The sequence below is a fragment of the Hypomesus nipponensis genome, chromosome 16, assembly GCF_054491055.1.
Source record: "Hypomesus nipponensis isolate SF chromosome 16, ASM5449105v1, whole genome shotgun sequence".
In the NCBI taxonomy this organism is placed as follows: Eukaryota; Metazoa; Chordata; class Actinopteri; order Osmeriformes; family Osmeridae; genus Hypomesus; species Hypomesus nipponensis.
In genome coordinates, this window is record NC_140376.1 from 2,045,001 (window position 1) to 2,060,000 (window position 15,000).

General features: G+C 53.5%; 1 protein-coding gene across 2 annotated transcripts in view; it reads left to right on the top strand.

Moving 5' to 3' along the window:
* The window catches only part of xpr1a (xenotropic and polytropic retrovirus receptor 1a), a 94,821-nt gene that overhangs the window by 64,372 nt on the left and 15,449 nt on the right, over nt 1-15,000 (top strand). For both annotated transcript variants that reach the window (XM_084675792.1, XM_084675791.1), the window contains 2 exons: nt 12,260-12,361; nt 14,818-15,000. The exon at nt 14,818-15,000 is cut by the window's right edge and continues 38 nt beyond it. In XM_084675792.1, the coding sequence (XP_084531918.1) occupies nt 12,260-12,361; nt 14,818-15,000 (285 nt within the window). The remainder of the gene's footprint in view (nt 1-12,259; nt 12,362-14,817) is intronic.

Genomic DNA, 15,000 nt, shown 5'->3' on the forward strand with positions numbered 1-15,000 from the left:
AGAGGAGGGAGAGAGGGGAGGGGCCAACGAGAGGACAGCACCCAGTCTCTCTTCCTGTGTCAGCCCGGTGAACAAGACGTCTGGAGAGAAGTCAGGCGTTTTCTATCCTCCTCCACTCCTAAACACAGCCAGTAATGTCAATGTGTTTGTCCAGCCTGTGCATTTGTTTGTACCCTGCCCTGCCCTGCCCTGCCCTGCCCTGCCCTGCCCTGCCCTGCCCTGCCCTGCCCTGCCCTGCCCTGCCCTGCCCTGGACTACCCTGCCCTGCCCTGCCCTGCCCTGGACTACCCTGCCCTGCCCTGCCCTGCCCTGCCCTGCCCTGCCCTGGACTACCCTACCCTGCCCTGCCCTGCCCTGCCCTGCCCTGCCCTGGACTACCCTACCCTGCCCTGCCCTGCCCTGCCCTGCCCTGGACTACCCTACCCTGCCCTGCCCTGCCCTGCCCTGCCCTGCCCTGCCCTGCCCTACCCTACCCTGCCCTGCCCTGCCCTGCCCTGCCCTGCCCTGGCCTGCCCTGCCCTGCCCTGCCCTGCCCTGCCCTGCCCTGCCCTGGCTGCTGCCATCCCACCCCAGTCCCACACCCCTGGTGTTTACGCTCCTCTGACAGGGAGAGGGCAAGGGGGAGGTGCCCTGGAGGACCAGCCCCTGTGATTGGTCTAAACAGGGAGGATGGCAGTGACGGACATGGAGGAGTGGATTGTCCTACGTTTATCTGTCTCCACTTCACCTCCCTTCTTCTCCATCCCTCCCTCCCCTCCTCCTCCCTCCCCTCCTCCTTCTCCCCCCCTTCTCCATCCCTCCCTCCTCCTCCCTCCCCTCCTCCTCCTCCCTCCCCTCCTCCTCCCTCCCCTCCTCCTACCTCCCCTCCTCCTCCCCCCCTCCTCCTCCCTCCCCTCATCCTCCTCCTCCCTCCCCTCATCCTCCTCCCCTCCTCCCTTCTCCATCCCTCCCTCCCCTCCTCCTCCCTCCCCTCCTCCTTCTCCCCCCCTTCTCCATCCCTCCCTCCTCCTCCCTCCCCTCCTCCTCCCTCCTTCCTCCCCTCCTCATCCCTCCCCTCCTCCTCCCTCCCCTCCTCCTCCCTCCTTCCTCCCCTCCTCATCCCTCCCCTCCTCCTCCCTCCCTTCCTCCTCCCTCCCCTCCTCCTCCTCCCTCCCCTCCTCCTCCCCCCCTCCTCCTCCCTCCCCTCATCCTCCTCCTCCCCCCTCCTCCTCCCTCCCCTCATCCTCCTCCTCCCTCCCCTCATCCTCCTCCCCTCCTCCCTTCTCCATCCCTCCCCTCCTCCTCCCTCCCCTCCTCCTTCTCCCCCCCTTCTCCATCCCTCCCTCCTCCTCCCTCCCCTCCTCCTCCCTCCCCTCCTCCTCCCTCCTTCCTCCCCTCCTCATCCCTCCCCTCCTCCTCCCTCCCCTCCTCCTCCCTCCTTCCTCCCCTCCTCATCCCTCCCCTCCTCCTCCCTCCCCTCCTCCTCCTCCCTCCCCTCCTCCTCCCTCCCTTCCTCCTCCCTCCCCTCCTCCTCCTCCCTCCCCTCCTCCTCCCTCCCTTCCTCCTCCCTCCCCTCCTCCTCCTCCCTCCCCTCCTCCTCCCTCCCTTCCTCCTCCCTCCCCTCCTCCTCCCTCCCTTCCTCCTCCCTCCCCTCCTCCTCCCTCCCCTCCTCCTCCCTCCCTTCCTCCTCCCTCCCCTCCTCCTCCTCCCTCCCCTCCTCCTCCCTCCCTTCCTCCTCCCTCCCCTCCTCCTCCTCCCTCCCCTCCTCCTTCTCCCCCCTTCTCCATCCCTCCCTCCTCCTCCCTCCCCTCTTCCTCCTCCCTCCCCTCCTCCTCCCTCCTTCCTCCCCTCCTCATCCCTCCCCTCCTCCTCCCTCCCTTCCTCCTCCCTCCCCTCATCCTCCTCCCCTCCTCCCTTCTCCCTCCCTCCCCTCATCCTCCTCCCTTCTCCCTCCCTCCCCTCATCCTCCTCCCCTCCTCCCTTCTCCCTCCCTCCCCTCATCCTCCTCCCCTCCTCCCTTCTCCCTCCCTCATCCTCCTCCCCTCATCCTCCTCCCCTCCTCCCTTCTCCCTCCCTCCCCTCATCCTCCTTCCCTCCTCCTCCTCCCCTCCTCCCTTCTCCCTCCCTCCCCTCATCCTCCTCCCCTCCTCCCTTCTCCCTCCCTCCCCTCATCCTCCTCCCCTCCTCCCTTCTCCCTCCCTCCCCTCCTCCCCTCATCCTCCTCCCCTCCTCCCTTCTCCCTCCCTCCCCTCATCCTCCTCCCCTCCTCCTCCTCCCCTCCTCCCTTCTCCCTCCCTCCCCTCATCCTCCTCCCCCCCTCCTCCTCCCTCCCCTCCTCCTCCTCCCCTCCTCCCTCCTCCTCCCTCCTCCCTCCCTCAGGCCATGTGGTGCCGTACTGTCTAGGGCTCTCCACACACACAGTGTGTAAACAGCACCAGGGCTCCTGCAGTGCCAATGGTGTGCCCCTCTCTCTCTCTCTCTCTCTCTCTCTCTCTCTCTCTCTCTCTCTCTCTCTCTCTCTCTCTCTCTCTCTCTCTCTTCTCTCTCCTCTCTCTCTCTCTCTTCTCTCCTCTCTTCTCTCCTCTCTTCTCTCCTCTCTTCTCTCCTCTCTCCTCTCTCCTCTCTCCTCTCTTCTCTCCTCTCTTCTCTCCTCTCTTGACATTTCATTGAGAGTAGCCCGTCTCTGAGGGCAGAGCCAGACAGCTGTTGCCACACACTAACAGTGGCAACAGCACCATGGTTCGGAGTGCTAGTGTGTGTGTGTAGCAGTGTAACATTGTGTGTGTGTGTGCGTGTGTATTAGTGTCACATTAGTTGTGTGTGTGTGTAGCAGTGTCACATTAGTTGTGTGTGTGAAGGCCTGTGTATATCTGGTACTGGTGCTGGGGGGTGAACTCTAGAGAACAGGTCAACTATGCTGCAGAAGAATAAAGATGAACCTTCCACATGCTAGTCAGCACTGTCTTTTATTGGCTGTTGGTAGTTTCATTCCATAGACTTGCTGGCTGTTTCAGTTAGGTCTAATACTGTAGTCAGCAGTGTTAAGGAGATGTGTGATGTGAAATATAATGTGTGAGGTATCAAAGAGAAACCCTACCTCTCGTTCTCCCCCCCCCCCCCCCTTCCCTGAATCCCGTCTAATCTGTCTGTGATCAGATTGGCTCCTGCTTCAGTAGAAGACAGGAAGTGAGGTGAGCGTGTTCCTGCATACTGACACTCAGTCACTTCCTGTGTTGGGGGCTCTGCCAAGGCAGTAACCCGCACATTATCCCCACCGCTACACTGCCAGCGGAAACATGATATTAGATACCATATTGAATCTGAGCCAATTTGCATGCTAATGGACTGGATTCAAGCATGTGTAGAATTGGACGTGCGAGCAAATACAGCAAGAATGTAAGAGAGATGCGATTATGGCTCTTAACTGTTATGGTGTTTTCGTGCCGCTGTGGAAATCCGATCCAGTGACTAAGGATGAGCAGAGGGGAATGGACCAGCCGGCATTCGGTTTGCGGGAAGTTTGAGAGAAATTGAGAGAGAGGGAGGGGGAGGGGGAGAGAGACAAGACTACATAGATACAGAACGAGGGCCGGAAGGTGTTTGATGGAGAAAAGGTGGCCATTATATAGAGGGAGAGTGACAGTTGGAAGCAGAGAGGCTGTCCTTCAATCAGACCTTTTATCAGACTGGCTTTTCTTTCTAGCGGGGGGGGAGGGGGTGAGGGTGGGGAGAGAGACATGGAGCAGAGCCCTAATCTTCAAGGGCTGATGGGGGACTGTGTGTGTGTGTGTGGGGGGGGGGGGGGGGGGGGGTGGATAAGCACACAGGAGAAAGAAGACTGGTCCAAACTTTCTCTGGTGTGACAGAGATAACACTTCAGAACAGCGGGGCTCATAGCCCACACACACACCTGCAGACAGACACACACACCTGCAGACAGACACACACACACCTGCAGACGAAACGCACACACCCATACTCCTACACACACCTGTAAACCCTCTCTCTCTCACACACACACACACACACACAAACTGAGCAACAACTCACGGCGCGAGTAGGAGATTATCAGAGATAACATTGATCTGTCTGTAGGATGGATGTTACCATAGCGATTCCTCCCTGAGGTCGACCCCCACCTGGACAGGACCGTCCGCTCATCACCGAGCACACAGGAACCACAAGGCCAGGTGGCTCCGCTTCACAGCTGGAGATCTGGAGAACGTCAGCGATGCATCAAGTGAACCGACTGAGGGCTCCCTCCTCCAGAGTGTTTGTATCTCTCCTGCTCCTCTGAGTCTAGTGTGTCTCTCCTGCTCCTCTGAGTCTAGTGTGTCTCTCCTGCTCCTCTGAGTCTAGTGTGTCTCTCCTGCTCCTCTGAGTCTAGTGTGTCTCTCCTGCTCCTCTGAGTCTAGTGTGTCTCTCCTGCTCCTCTGAGTCTAGTGTGTCTCTCCTGCTCCTCTGAGTCTAGTGTGTCTCTCCTGCTCCTCTGAGTCTAGTGTGTCTCTCCTGCTCCTCTGAGTCTAGTGTGTCTCTCCTGCTCCTCTGAGTCTAGTGTGTCTCTGCTGCTCCTCTGAGTCTAGTGTGTCTCTCCTGCTCCTCTGAGTCTAGTGTGTCTCTCCTGCTCCTCTGAGTCTAGTGTGTCTCTCCTGCTCCTCTGAGTCTAGTGTGTCTCTCCTGCTCCTCTGAGTCTAGTGTGTCTCTCCTGCTCCTCTGAGTCTAGTGTGTCTCTCCTGCTCCTCTGAGTCTAGTGTGTCTCTCCTGCTCCTCTGAGTCTAGTGTGTCTCTCCTGCTCCTCTGAGTCTAGTGTGTCTCTCCTGCTCCTCTGAGTCTAGTGTGTCTCTGCTGCTCCTCTGAGTCTAGTGTGTCTCTGCTGCTCCTCTGAGTCTAGTGTGTCTCTCCTGCTCCTCTGAGTCTAGTGTGTCTCTCCTGCTCCTCTGAGTCTAGTGTGTCTCTCCTGCTCCTCTGAGTCTAGTGTGTCTCTCCTGCTCCTCTGAGTCTAGTGTGTCTCTGCTGCTCCTCTGAGTCTAGTGTGTCTCTCCTGCTCCTCTGAGTCTAGTGTGTCTCTCCTGCTCCTCTGAGTCTAGTGTGTCTCTCCTGCTCCTCTGAGTCTAGTGTGTCTCTCCTGCTCCTCTGAGTCTAGTGTGTCTCTCCTGCTCCTCTGAGTCTAGTGTGTCTCTCCTGCTCCTCTGAGTCTAGTGTGTCTCTCCTGCTCCTCTGAGTCTAGTGTGTCTCTCCTGCTCCTCTGAGTCTAGTGTGTCTCTCCTGCTCCTCTGAGTCTAGTGTGTCTCTCCTGCTCCTCTGAGTCTAGTGTGTCTCTCCTGCTCCTCTGAGTCTAGTGTGTCTCTCCTGCTCCTCTGAGTCTAGTGTGTCTCTCCTGCTCCTCTGAGTCTAGTGTGTCTCTCCTGCTCCTCTGAGTCTAGTGTGTCTCTCCTGCTCCTCTGAGTCTAGTGTGTCTCTCCTGCTCCTCTGAGTCTAGTGTGTCTCTGCTGCTCCTCTGAGTCTAGTGTGTCTCTCCTGCTCCTCTGAGTCTAGTGTGTCTCTGCTGCTCCTCTGAGTCTAGTGTGTCTCTCCTGCTCCTCTGAGTCTAGTGTGTCTCTCCTGCTCCTCTGAGTCTAGTGTGTCTCTCCTGCTCCTCTGAGTCTAGTGTGTCTCTCCTGCTCCTCTGAGTCTAGTGTGTCTCTCCTGCTCCTCTGAGTCTAGTGTGTCTCTCCTGCTCCTCTGAGTCTAGTGTGTCTCTCCTGCTCCTCTGAGTCTAGTGTGTCTCTCCTGCTCCTCTGAGTCTAGTGTGTCTCTCCTGCTCCTCTGAGTCTAGTGTGTCTCTCCTGCTCCTCTGAGTCTAGTGTGTCTCTCCTGCTCCTCTGAGTCTAGTGTGTCTCTCCTGCTCCTCTGAGTCTAGTGTGTCTCTCCTGCTCCTCTGAGTCTAGTGTGTCTCTCCTGCTCCTCTGAGTCTAGTGTGTCTCTCTTGGAGAAGACACTTAGAGAGGGGGGGAGATTCAACATCCTCAGAGGGTGAAAAAACAGGCGCTGATTACCTTTCCCATCAGCCCTGTGGTCGATGACATGGCTTTCTGTGGAATTCCATACGCCTGATTGGGCGACGTTTGTGGCCTACTTCCTCCATAGTCTTCATCGGTTGGCTGTAGCCGCCCACACACACACACACACACACAGGGTCTCAGCAGTTCAGCGTCTCTCCTGTGTAGTCGTTTTGGGATGAAGAATGCTCCCAGGTTTGTGAGTAAGCCTCATAAATACTGGAACTGTCAGGTTGTGTTGCTGTGACACACACACATACTCACACGCGCACACACACACGGTAATACGATGTTTCCACCCCAGATGTCCCTAAATCTTTTAAAGGATCATCTGCAGACTAAGAGAACAAAGATAGTTTAAGGACAAAGTTGGAAGAGATGACCCACTTAGACTTCCTGCTCTGGGACAAGAGCAATCACTCTGATGCCCAACTCCTTTTACAAATACTTAAAACGGAGATAATTGGCTAATTAAAAGACTTTGTTGTAAAGTTATACTTCGGTAAGAGGTCAGGAGAAAGAGAGAGTCATTAAAAACAGAACTTAAATAGAAGAAAACGGATGATCTGTAATGCTGTGGGAGAGATGGAGGCTGTTCGCATTGTGGTCGATCATCCCTCCACGTCCCCTGGTACGCTCCACAAACGTCCTGGAAGCCTGTTCCTATCAGAGGCCGCTTACCCAGAACACCCTGCCCTCAACTCTGCTTCACCCTCCCGTTTCTGTGCAGTCTGTTGGAGGCAGGATTTCAGGACCTTGGACAGGGGTTAGAACTTCTTGATGGTGCTGATGCTCTGTGAAGGGTGGACTCGCTTTTGAGATTAAGAATCAAGTTGCGTTCCCGTAGGAGAGGATGGAGGGTTGGTGTTTTTAGGAGGTTAGGGTTTGTCCAGGTTAGGATCAGGAGCTCTGCTGTCGACCCCTGATAGGGGGTGGTTCATTCAGCAGCGTCTCTTCCCTGGCTGCCTTTGGACATAAGTGTGTGTTCTTAATGACTTGCCTGGTTAAATAATACATGTAAAAACAGAAACAGAAAGAGTGTTGAAGTTAGCGTGAGTAAGAGATCAAAGCTCTGTTCTCCAAGGACCTCCCTGTCTCCAGGATCTACACACACACACACACACACACACGCCATCTGACCAGGCTCTCTTCCCAGTCCCTAATGTCACCCAGCTGGTGCTGTGACCACAGGCTGACGGGAATACACCTCACACACACACACACACACACACACACCTCACACACACACACAGCCACTGACACACACGCACTCTCACTAATGAAACAAACCCCTAAAGTGTCTCTTGTTTGAATGAGTGATTCCCCAGTATGCTGTGTGCGTTGAGGCTGGGCCTGTGCCCCAGGACACAGCAGGGGTGTCCTGGGGGCGCTGCAGGCCGGGCTGGTGCATGTGCATTCTTAATGTTCTGCTGGATCCACACACCCTCTGATTGGTGGAATTAATTGTGGCTGGAGGGGCAATGGGAAACAAGTGAAGAAGGGGGAGGGTTGTTTGTGTGTGTGTGTGTGTTTGTGTGTGTGTTTGTGTGTGTGTGTGTATTAGGAGAGGTGGGAGGATGTGTAGAACAGCCTGAGGAACCTCTTTGTTTGGGGGAGGGGGGCACTCTGTCTGTCTCTCTCTCTCTCTCTCTCTCTCTCTCTCTCTCTCTCTCTCTGTCTCTGTCCCTCTCTCTCTCTCTCTCTCTCTCTCTCTCTCTCTCTCTCTGTCTCTGTCTTTCTCTGTCGCTCTCTTTCTCTGTCTGTCTCTTTCTTTCTCTCTCTCTCTGTGTGTCTCTCTTTCTCTCTCTCTCTTCCTTTACTCCCAGAAACGCAGACTCACCCTTCGATTGAATTTGATTTAATTCCCCTCAAATTACGGTGATAAAATCTAAATTCACCTCAACCCTGACCCTACCTGTCCCCAGAGACCCCCCCCCAGCCCCCCCCCCCCACCTCCCCCCAGCCAGTGAGACCAGCACTCCATCATCACACCCACAATAACTGAATGTCTCGTGTTATGTTGTACGACAGCCGACCGTGGGTCAGTGTATTGTAATGAGCAGGGAACAGCCCTGTACTCTGGTCTAGTCTGTCCTGGGCAGCTTGGAGGAGGGAGATAAGAGGAACGACCGCTCAGACTGAGAGGACGCAGCATTAACACGGCTGATAAGCAGCCCCCCCAATGACGCTTCACCGAGCGTGAGGGAGGGTCAAATGATAGCTGTGTCTGTGTGTGTCTGGGAGAAACAGACAGAGATCTACGGCCTGGCAGATATTGTAGCCAGACTCCACCCTGAGGATGATTACAAGATGATATCTGCTCTGCAAACACACAGACTCCAGTCACTCTGATCTCTTCTCAGACCCCACCGCATGTCTCTCTCTCTCTCTGTCACAGCATGTCTCTCTCTCTCACAGCATGTCTCTCTCTCTCTCTCTCTCTCTCTCTGTCACAGCATGTCTCTCTCTCTCTCTGTCACAGCATGTCTCTCTCTCTCTCTCTCTCTCTCTTTCTCTCTCTCTCTCTCTCTCTCTCTCTCTCTCTCTCTCTCTCACAGCATGTCTCTCTCTCTCTCTCTCTCACAGCATGTCTCTCTCTCTCTCTCTCTCTCTCTCTCTCTCTCTCTCTCTCTTTCTTTCTCTCTCTCTCTCTCTCTCTCTCTCTCTCTCTGTCACAGCACGTCTCTCTCTCACAGCATGTCTCTCTCGCAGCATGTCTCTCTCTCTGATAATACTGTTAAGAGGAGCAGGACATCTTGGGGGCAGGGCTTGAAATTAACGTTATCCTGTCGTCCCAAACGTCCCATCTCGTTTTCAAAACTTTTTTTGTTCGAAAATATTATTTGAACCATTTAGAAACTTTTTTTTCAAAAATACATTTTAAACCTGTCAATACTTTTTATTTTTCAACCTTCTTAAACCTTAAAAAAAAATCTAAATACAGACAGTGTGTGACATGGGGGGGGGGGTGGGGGGGCAGGGTCTGATAGACTGTACATGCTCATGTTATCCCACCACCTTCAGGGGGGGATGGGCAGCAGCATTCGGACCTCAGCCGTGTGTGTGTGTGTGTGTGTGTGTGTGTGTGTGTGTGTGTGTGTGTGTGTGTGTGTGTGTGTGTGTGTGTGTGTGTGTGTGTGTGTGTGTTATGTTCGGGGGCGCCAAGAGGAATTTATGTGTATGTTTTATGGGGGTGGGGTCAAGGGGAAGCCCATATAAGGAGAGGGGGGAGGAGAGGGGCGGGAGAAGAGGGAGAGAGGGAGGAGGGGAGGTCTGGGGGGAGACTGCTAATGCTCATCATTTATTCATCTGTGCCTGAGAAGGAGGAATGAGAGGGGGGAGAGGAGGAGAGAGAGAGAGAGAGGAGGAGAGGCTTGTGTTCCGCAGCCTACCAACAAGCTACCGGGGGAATAGAGCAGGACTTGTTTTTCTATAACCATCTCCACACTTCTTTGTCTGAGTGAAGGCAGATGATCCACACAGACCGTGTTGAGCTAGGTGGGAGGTTGTGTTTGTGGTCCTACGGACCCCGTGTGATGGTTAGAGGAACACCAGGGAGGGGACAGGGCAGAGCTGTCCACAGTACTGAACCTCTGGAAGCCATCTCAGTCTCGTCTCTCCCCCCCAACCTCTCTCTCCTCTCCCTCTCTTAGTCTCTCTCTCTTTCCCTCATTCTCCATGTCTCTCTGGTTGCGGAGGAGTTCACACTGTGATGTGGACACACTGTTAAGAGAGAAACAGGGCCACTAAGAGGTGGAGTTTGTGTGTGTGTGTGTGTGTGGGTACAGAGGGTCTCTAACAGTGATCTGTTCCTCCTGGACCACACACTGTTCCAGTAACGAGTGCCTGTCTGGACCCATACTGGGAGTGTGTGTCTGTGTGTGTGTGTGTGTGTGTGTGTGTGTCTGTGCTGGAGACGGAAGCTGTTGAGAGCCGACACACCTTTGATGAAACCCCTCTCTTTTAAGCCATTACGATTTGAGCTTGTTAGAAGATTCTGTCCTCTATGAGGTGTGTGTGTGTGTGTGTGTGTGTGTGGAAAGAAGGCAGGAAGGAAGGGGGACATGGTTGACAGGTTGAATGTTGGTTGTGAAGACGTTGTGTGAACGTTGCATGAATAATACCTTGATTCAGGACTGTCGTACCAGTGAGACGAGCTTTCACTGCTTTGTTGTCACATAGCAAAAAAAAAAGGGTGAGAACACACACAGACACACACACTAATATACAGACACACACACACACACACACACACACACACACACACACGCAGGTATATTCTCTAAGGTGCAGCTGTCTCTCTTGTTGTACACCAGTGGGTTAGAGAGAGGTGAGAGGTCAAGGGTCACTCCCTCTCCATCATTCTCTTTCATCCTTACACTCTCTTCGAGGCTTTCATGTTCCCCTCCCCCCCCCCCCATCATCATCCTAGACAAGGCAGCTAGTCCCAGGGACATGGTTGGGGTTAGCTTGGTACCAGGTTAGCATGACTGCTAGTCACATGCACCAGGATTCTACTTGCACATTAACTGGGTACCTGGTGAGCTTGTTTGGCAGGTTAGCTTTCTTAGATTCTCTGTCACTGAGTGGTTCAGTACTGTACTGGACTGTACTGTACTGATAGACCCCAGCCTGTAGAATTCACTACAAAGCATTTTCAAGCACTCAGTGTGATTTCATTAAATTCGTCATTAATTGTTTTGTTGAGTAGATCTCATTTATTTCTGTGTAAAGCTTTGAGATGCTTCACTGGCTCTCTGGCTCTCTGGGACCCTTAGAGTCCTTCACCACTCAGTCCTGCCTGTACTCAGGGGCTAGCTGTGTGTGTGTGTGAGGGGGGGAGGGAGAGAGAGAGATAGAGAATGCGTGCGCATGCACATACTGTAGTGCTTAATTGTGTGTGTGTGTGTTTAAAAGCCGGGGATATTGACCGCCCCTCTACCCCAGGGCTATCTGTCCTATTACCCAGCTCAGAATTGAATGCCTCCATGGAAAGGTTTCTGCCTGTGTTAAACGCTCACCTCAGGTGATGGCTAACATTTTCTCCTGAAACCTAGTCTGACTCGAGTTTACATTTCTATCACAACCCCCCCCCCCCTCCACGACAAAACTACTTGATTTATCTTGGGAGCGGCTCAGCTAGTAGACTGGTATGGTTGTTTCTCCGTGACATTCAGCGATATATCAGTGATTCTGGGCCCGTATTGGAGCCGGCTGGCCAGTCTGACAAGCAGAGCATTGATCTGAGGGGGTGAACAGTCCTGAATGACGAGGTGTGCTTGTTAAAATGATCGTGTGCCAGAGTTGGATAACGAAAGGTTGACACGCTGTCTTGTGTCACTGACAGCTTTCCCCCTGTCTGTCTGCCCATCTGTCTGTCAGGGTGTGTGTGTGTGTGCGTGTGTGTGTGTGTGTGTCTGGGTGTGCGAGGTGGTTTTAAGTTTAGGTTTTGGGGGGATATTAGATGTGGCAGACATCAAGAAACCCTGGTTGGAGAGAAGGGTGTTTGTTGACTGAAACACACGCCCTCCAGGTATCTGCTTGAATGAGACAGCATATTGTACAGGACAGCCTATCGATGCTTATCCGGTCAGCACAACTCTCCCCCAAGCCAGAGGTGAGACAGGAAGCGGCCTGTTTAAGTCGTTACCATGGCAGCAGATCGCTTGGCTCTCTGGGGGGTTGTTTGACTGAACCCACCCGGGGCAACGGAAACAGTCCCAGAAATGTGAGCTCTCAGCCGAATCTAACGCACTGTGTACAGTGTCATGTAGCGCCTCCAGTGTATCATGGGATGCTGAAGGTGGTTGACTGGAGACTGCGTTAGCCCCTTAAGCTAAAGCCCAGGGTTTACAGGTATCAGAGCATGCTTACCCGACCAGAGTTCAAACACGACGACACTCAGCTGACTTTCCCTCTGCGTCTTTGGTTGCAGAATGCAGGACTGTATTTAAAGAGTGCTCGCTGTATTCAGCTCTGGAAAGCCACACCTGGTGTCCAGGATTCTGACCTCTGTTGTATTTCTCCCCTCTCCCTCCTCTCCCTCCCTCCTCTTCTCTCTTCCTCCTCCCCCCTCTCCCTCCTCTCCCCCTCTCCCTCCTCTTGCCCCTCTCCTCTCTCCCCCTCCCTCCTCTCCCTCCTCTCCCCCCTCCCCTCTCCTCTCCCCCTCTCCTCTCCCCCTCTTCTCTCCTCTCCCCTTCTCTCCCCCTCTCCTCTCCCCTCCTCTCCCCTCTCCCCCCCAGTCACAGATGAGGACACCGTCAAGAGGTACTACGCCAAGTTTGAGGAGAAATTCTTCCAGACGTGCGAGAAGGAGCTTCTGAAGATCAACACCTTCTACTCAGGTACGGTCCTCCTGTGTCACCCCCCTCTCTCTCTCTCTGTCTCTCTCTCTCTGTCTCTCTCTCTCTGTCTCTCCCTCTCTGTCTCTCCCTCTCTGTCTCTCCCTCTCTGTCTCTCTCTCTCTCTCCCTCCCTCTCTCTCTCTCTCTCTCTCTCTCTCTCTCTCTCTCTCTCTCTCTCTCTCTCTCTCTCTCTCTCTCTGTCTCTCCCCAATTTCTCTCTTCTCCACACACCTTCTCTATCTCTGGCATAAAACATCATAAAGGCAGAAATGCTTCTTTTTTTTTCTCCATTACGATGAAAAACTTCCTCCAAGGCAGCAGGTCAGGATGTGTGCTTCATCATTACTCCACGACTCACCCCCCTGTAAGGTCACGGGGTCAAGATGACTTAATCCATCCATAACTGGGGGTGGGCTATTAATCAGAAGGTTGCCGGTTCGTTTCCAGGCAGTTCAAAATGAGGTAGTGTCCTTGGGCAAGACACTTCACCCTACTTGCCTTGGAGAGAATGTCCCTGTACTTACTGTAAGTGGCTCTGGATAAGAGCGTCTGCTAAATGACTACATGTAAATTGAGGTTGGCTCAGCCCAATGAAGGTCTGGACTTCCCTCCTAGCCTGTCCACCAGCCTTATATGCTCATGCAAGGTTTTCCTCAGCGTGCGTCCGTGTAGAGTGTCGCGCAGCGCTAGAGTTTCCTCAGTGACGCCCCTCGCTGTCGTAAACACCGCAGGTCTGTTTCCAGCGTGTCATGCTCCCAGGAAGCATGTGGCTCATTTGTGTCAGTTGACGTCGTGTCTAATGCGGGGAGACAGATTTAGCCGGGCGATATGCTGGTGGGAGGAGTTTAGGGAGAGAGTATGAGAGTGGTGTAACATGAGATACGATATTCTGTTGTTGGCTTGAAGTTTTTCTATGACTCTACTCTGAGGGGGCGCTACTGCCCTTAGAGGGTGTCACTGGAACTGCGTCTAATGAACCAAGACTGCCTAGCAACATACTGTGTACTTGAAGTATTTGCAAAACAAGCTCATCATTTACTGGCTGGGACATGTGTGCCGAAGGAGGCAAACAGAAAAACGTCTGTGTCGTCAGTGAGGTTTATACTTTAACATTTGTTTTAGTCTGGGAGACTTTAAAACAAATCTAGGTACAAATGAGGATCCTAAACTGCCATTCGTGAGGAAAGGTTTAGCAGACACACACAATCAAGGTCGCAGTAGATCTGTAATTAAACTGTCGTGAAGTTCAGAGCCATATATAGGCAATACTACCATGGTGAAGTTTATCTCTGCGTTGAAACCTTGTAAGTCAGCCAGTCAGTCAGTCAGGCTGCTAGACTTCCAGGCATCAAGTTATTCATTGTCAGTCAGCCAGCCAGCCAGCCAGCCAGTTTCAGTGTATGATAATCAGTCTCCTGGATGACCAGACCAGACACTGATGTTGGGATGAAACAAGCAATGACTGAATCCTGTCCGACACACTTCTGCTCTTCTCATGGTGGATTTACAGAGAGTCTCTGTGTGTGTGTGTGTGTGTGTTTGTGTGCGCGCGCGCGTGCGTGCGTGTGTGTGTTTGTGTGTGTGTGTGGGGGCCTTAAGGAACAGTAACTACTTAACTTAGTAACTTTTTACGTAAGCCATCGTCCCCCGCCAACATTTTTTCCAAGTGTGTTCCCATCTCTCTGAAGAGTCCTTGAGCCGCTGGTCTCAGCCTGCTCCACTTCCATTAGCTCCCCACACTAACGGGCACACTGCGCCAAGCACAGTCTTCCCAGGACCAACAGGAAGTGTGTAGGAATCTCTCCTGGATCCTTCTATTCTACACTATTCTCTCGCACCCTAAAAATCATTTTCAAAGAGGTCTCTTGCACTGGTTTGACAACGTTTTGCAATGTCCCTTTATCCAGGCATTATCTGCCTTTTATCCTTCTAAAACCACACCAGGCCTCTGTCCAACCTGCCACCTGCGTTTAGACAAACTCCATTACCCATGGTTCAGTGCTTCCTTCTCAGGCGAGGCGAGGAGGGTCGTGACTTTCTCACGCCTCTGGTTATGACATGACTCCGCCCCCACGGAGGGCAGACAGGAGGGGGCGGGGTCTAGACGGACAGACTGGAATGGCCTGCGCTGGTTTTCACATGGAGATTACTCTAAATATAGACATCAGAAGCCTGCTGTCATCCAGGCATTCCTCTGAAGCAAGTTGTGTGAACTCTTGTGTGTCTGTCTGTGTGCAGTGTAGAGTGTGTGTGTCTGTCTGTGTGTGTGTCTGTGTGCAGTGTAGTGTTCATGTGTGTTTCTTCATTCTGTTCATTGTTACACAATTATAAAACTCTCTCTTCTCCCTCTCTCTCTCTCTCTCTCTCTCTCTCTACTCCCTCTCTCTCTCCTCTCTCTATCTCTCTCTGTCGCTGTCCTCTCTCTCCCTCTCTCTCTACGTCCATCTCTCTCTGTAGAGAAGCTAGCTGAGGCTCAGCGGCGCTTTGCCACTCTGCAGAATGAGTTGCAGTCGTCTCTGGATGCGCAGCGCGAGAGCAACGCCCCCCAGGGCCTGCGCAAGCGGAAGACCGTGTTCCACCTGTCCCAGGAGGAGCGCTGCAAGCACCGCAACATCAAGGACCTGCAGCTGGCCTTCTCCG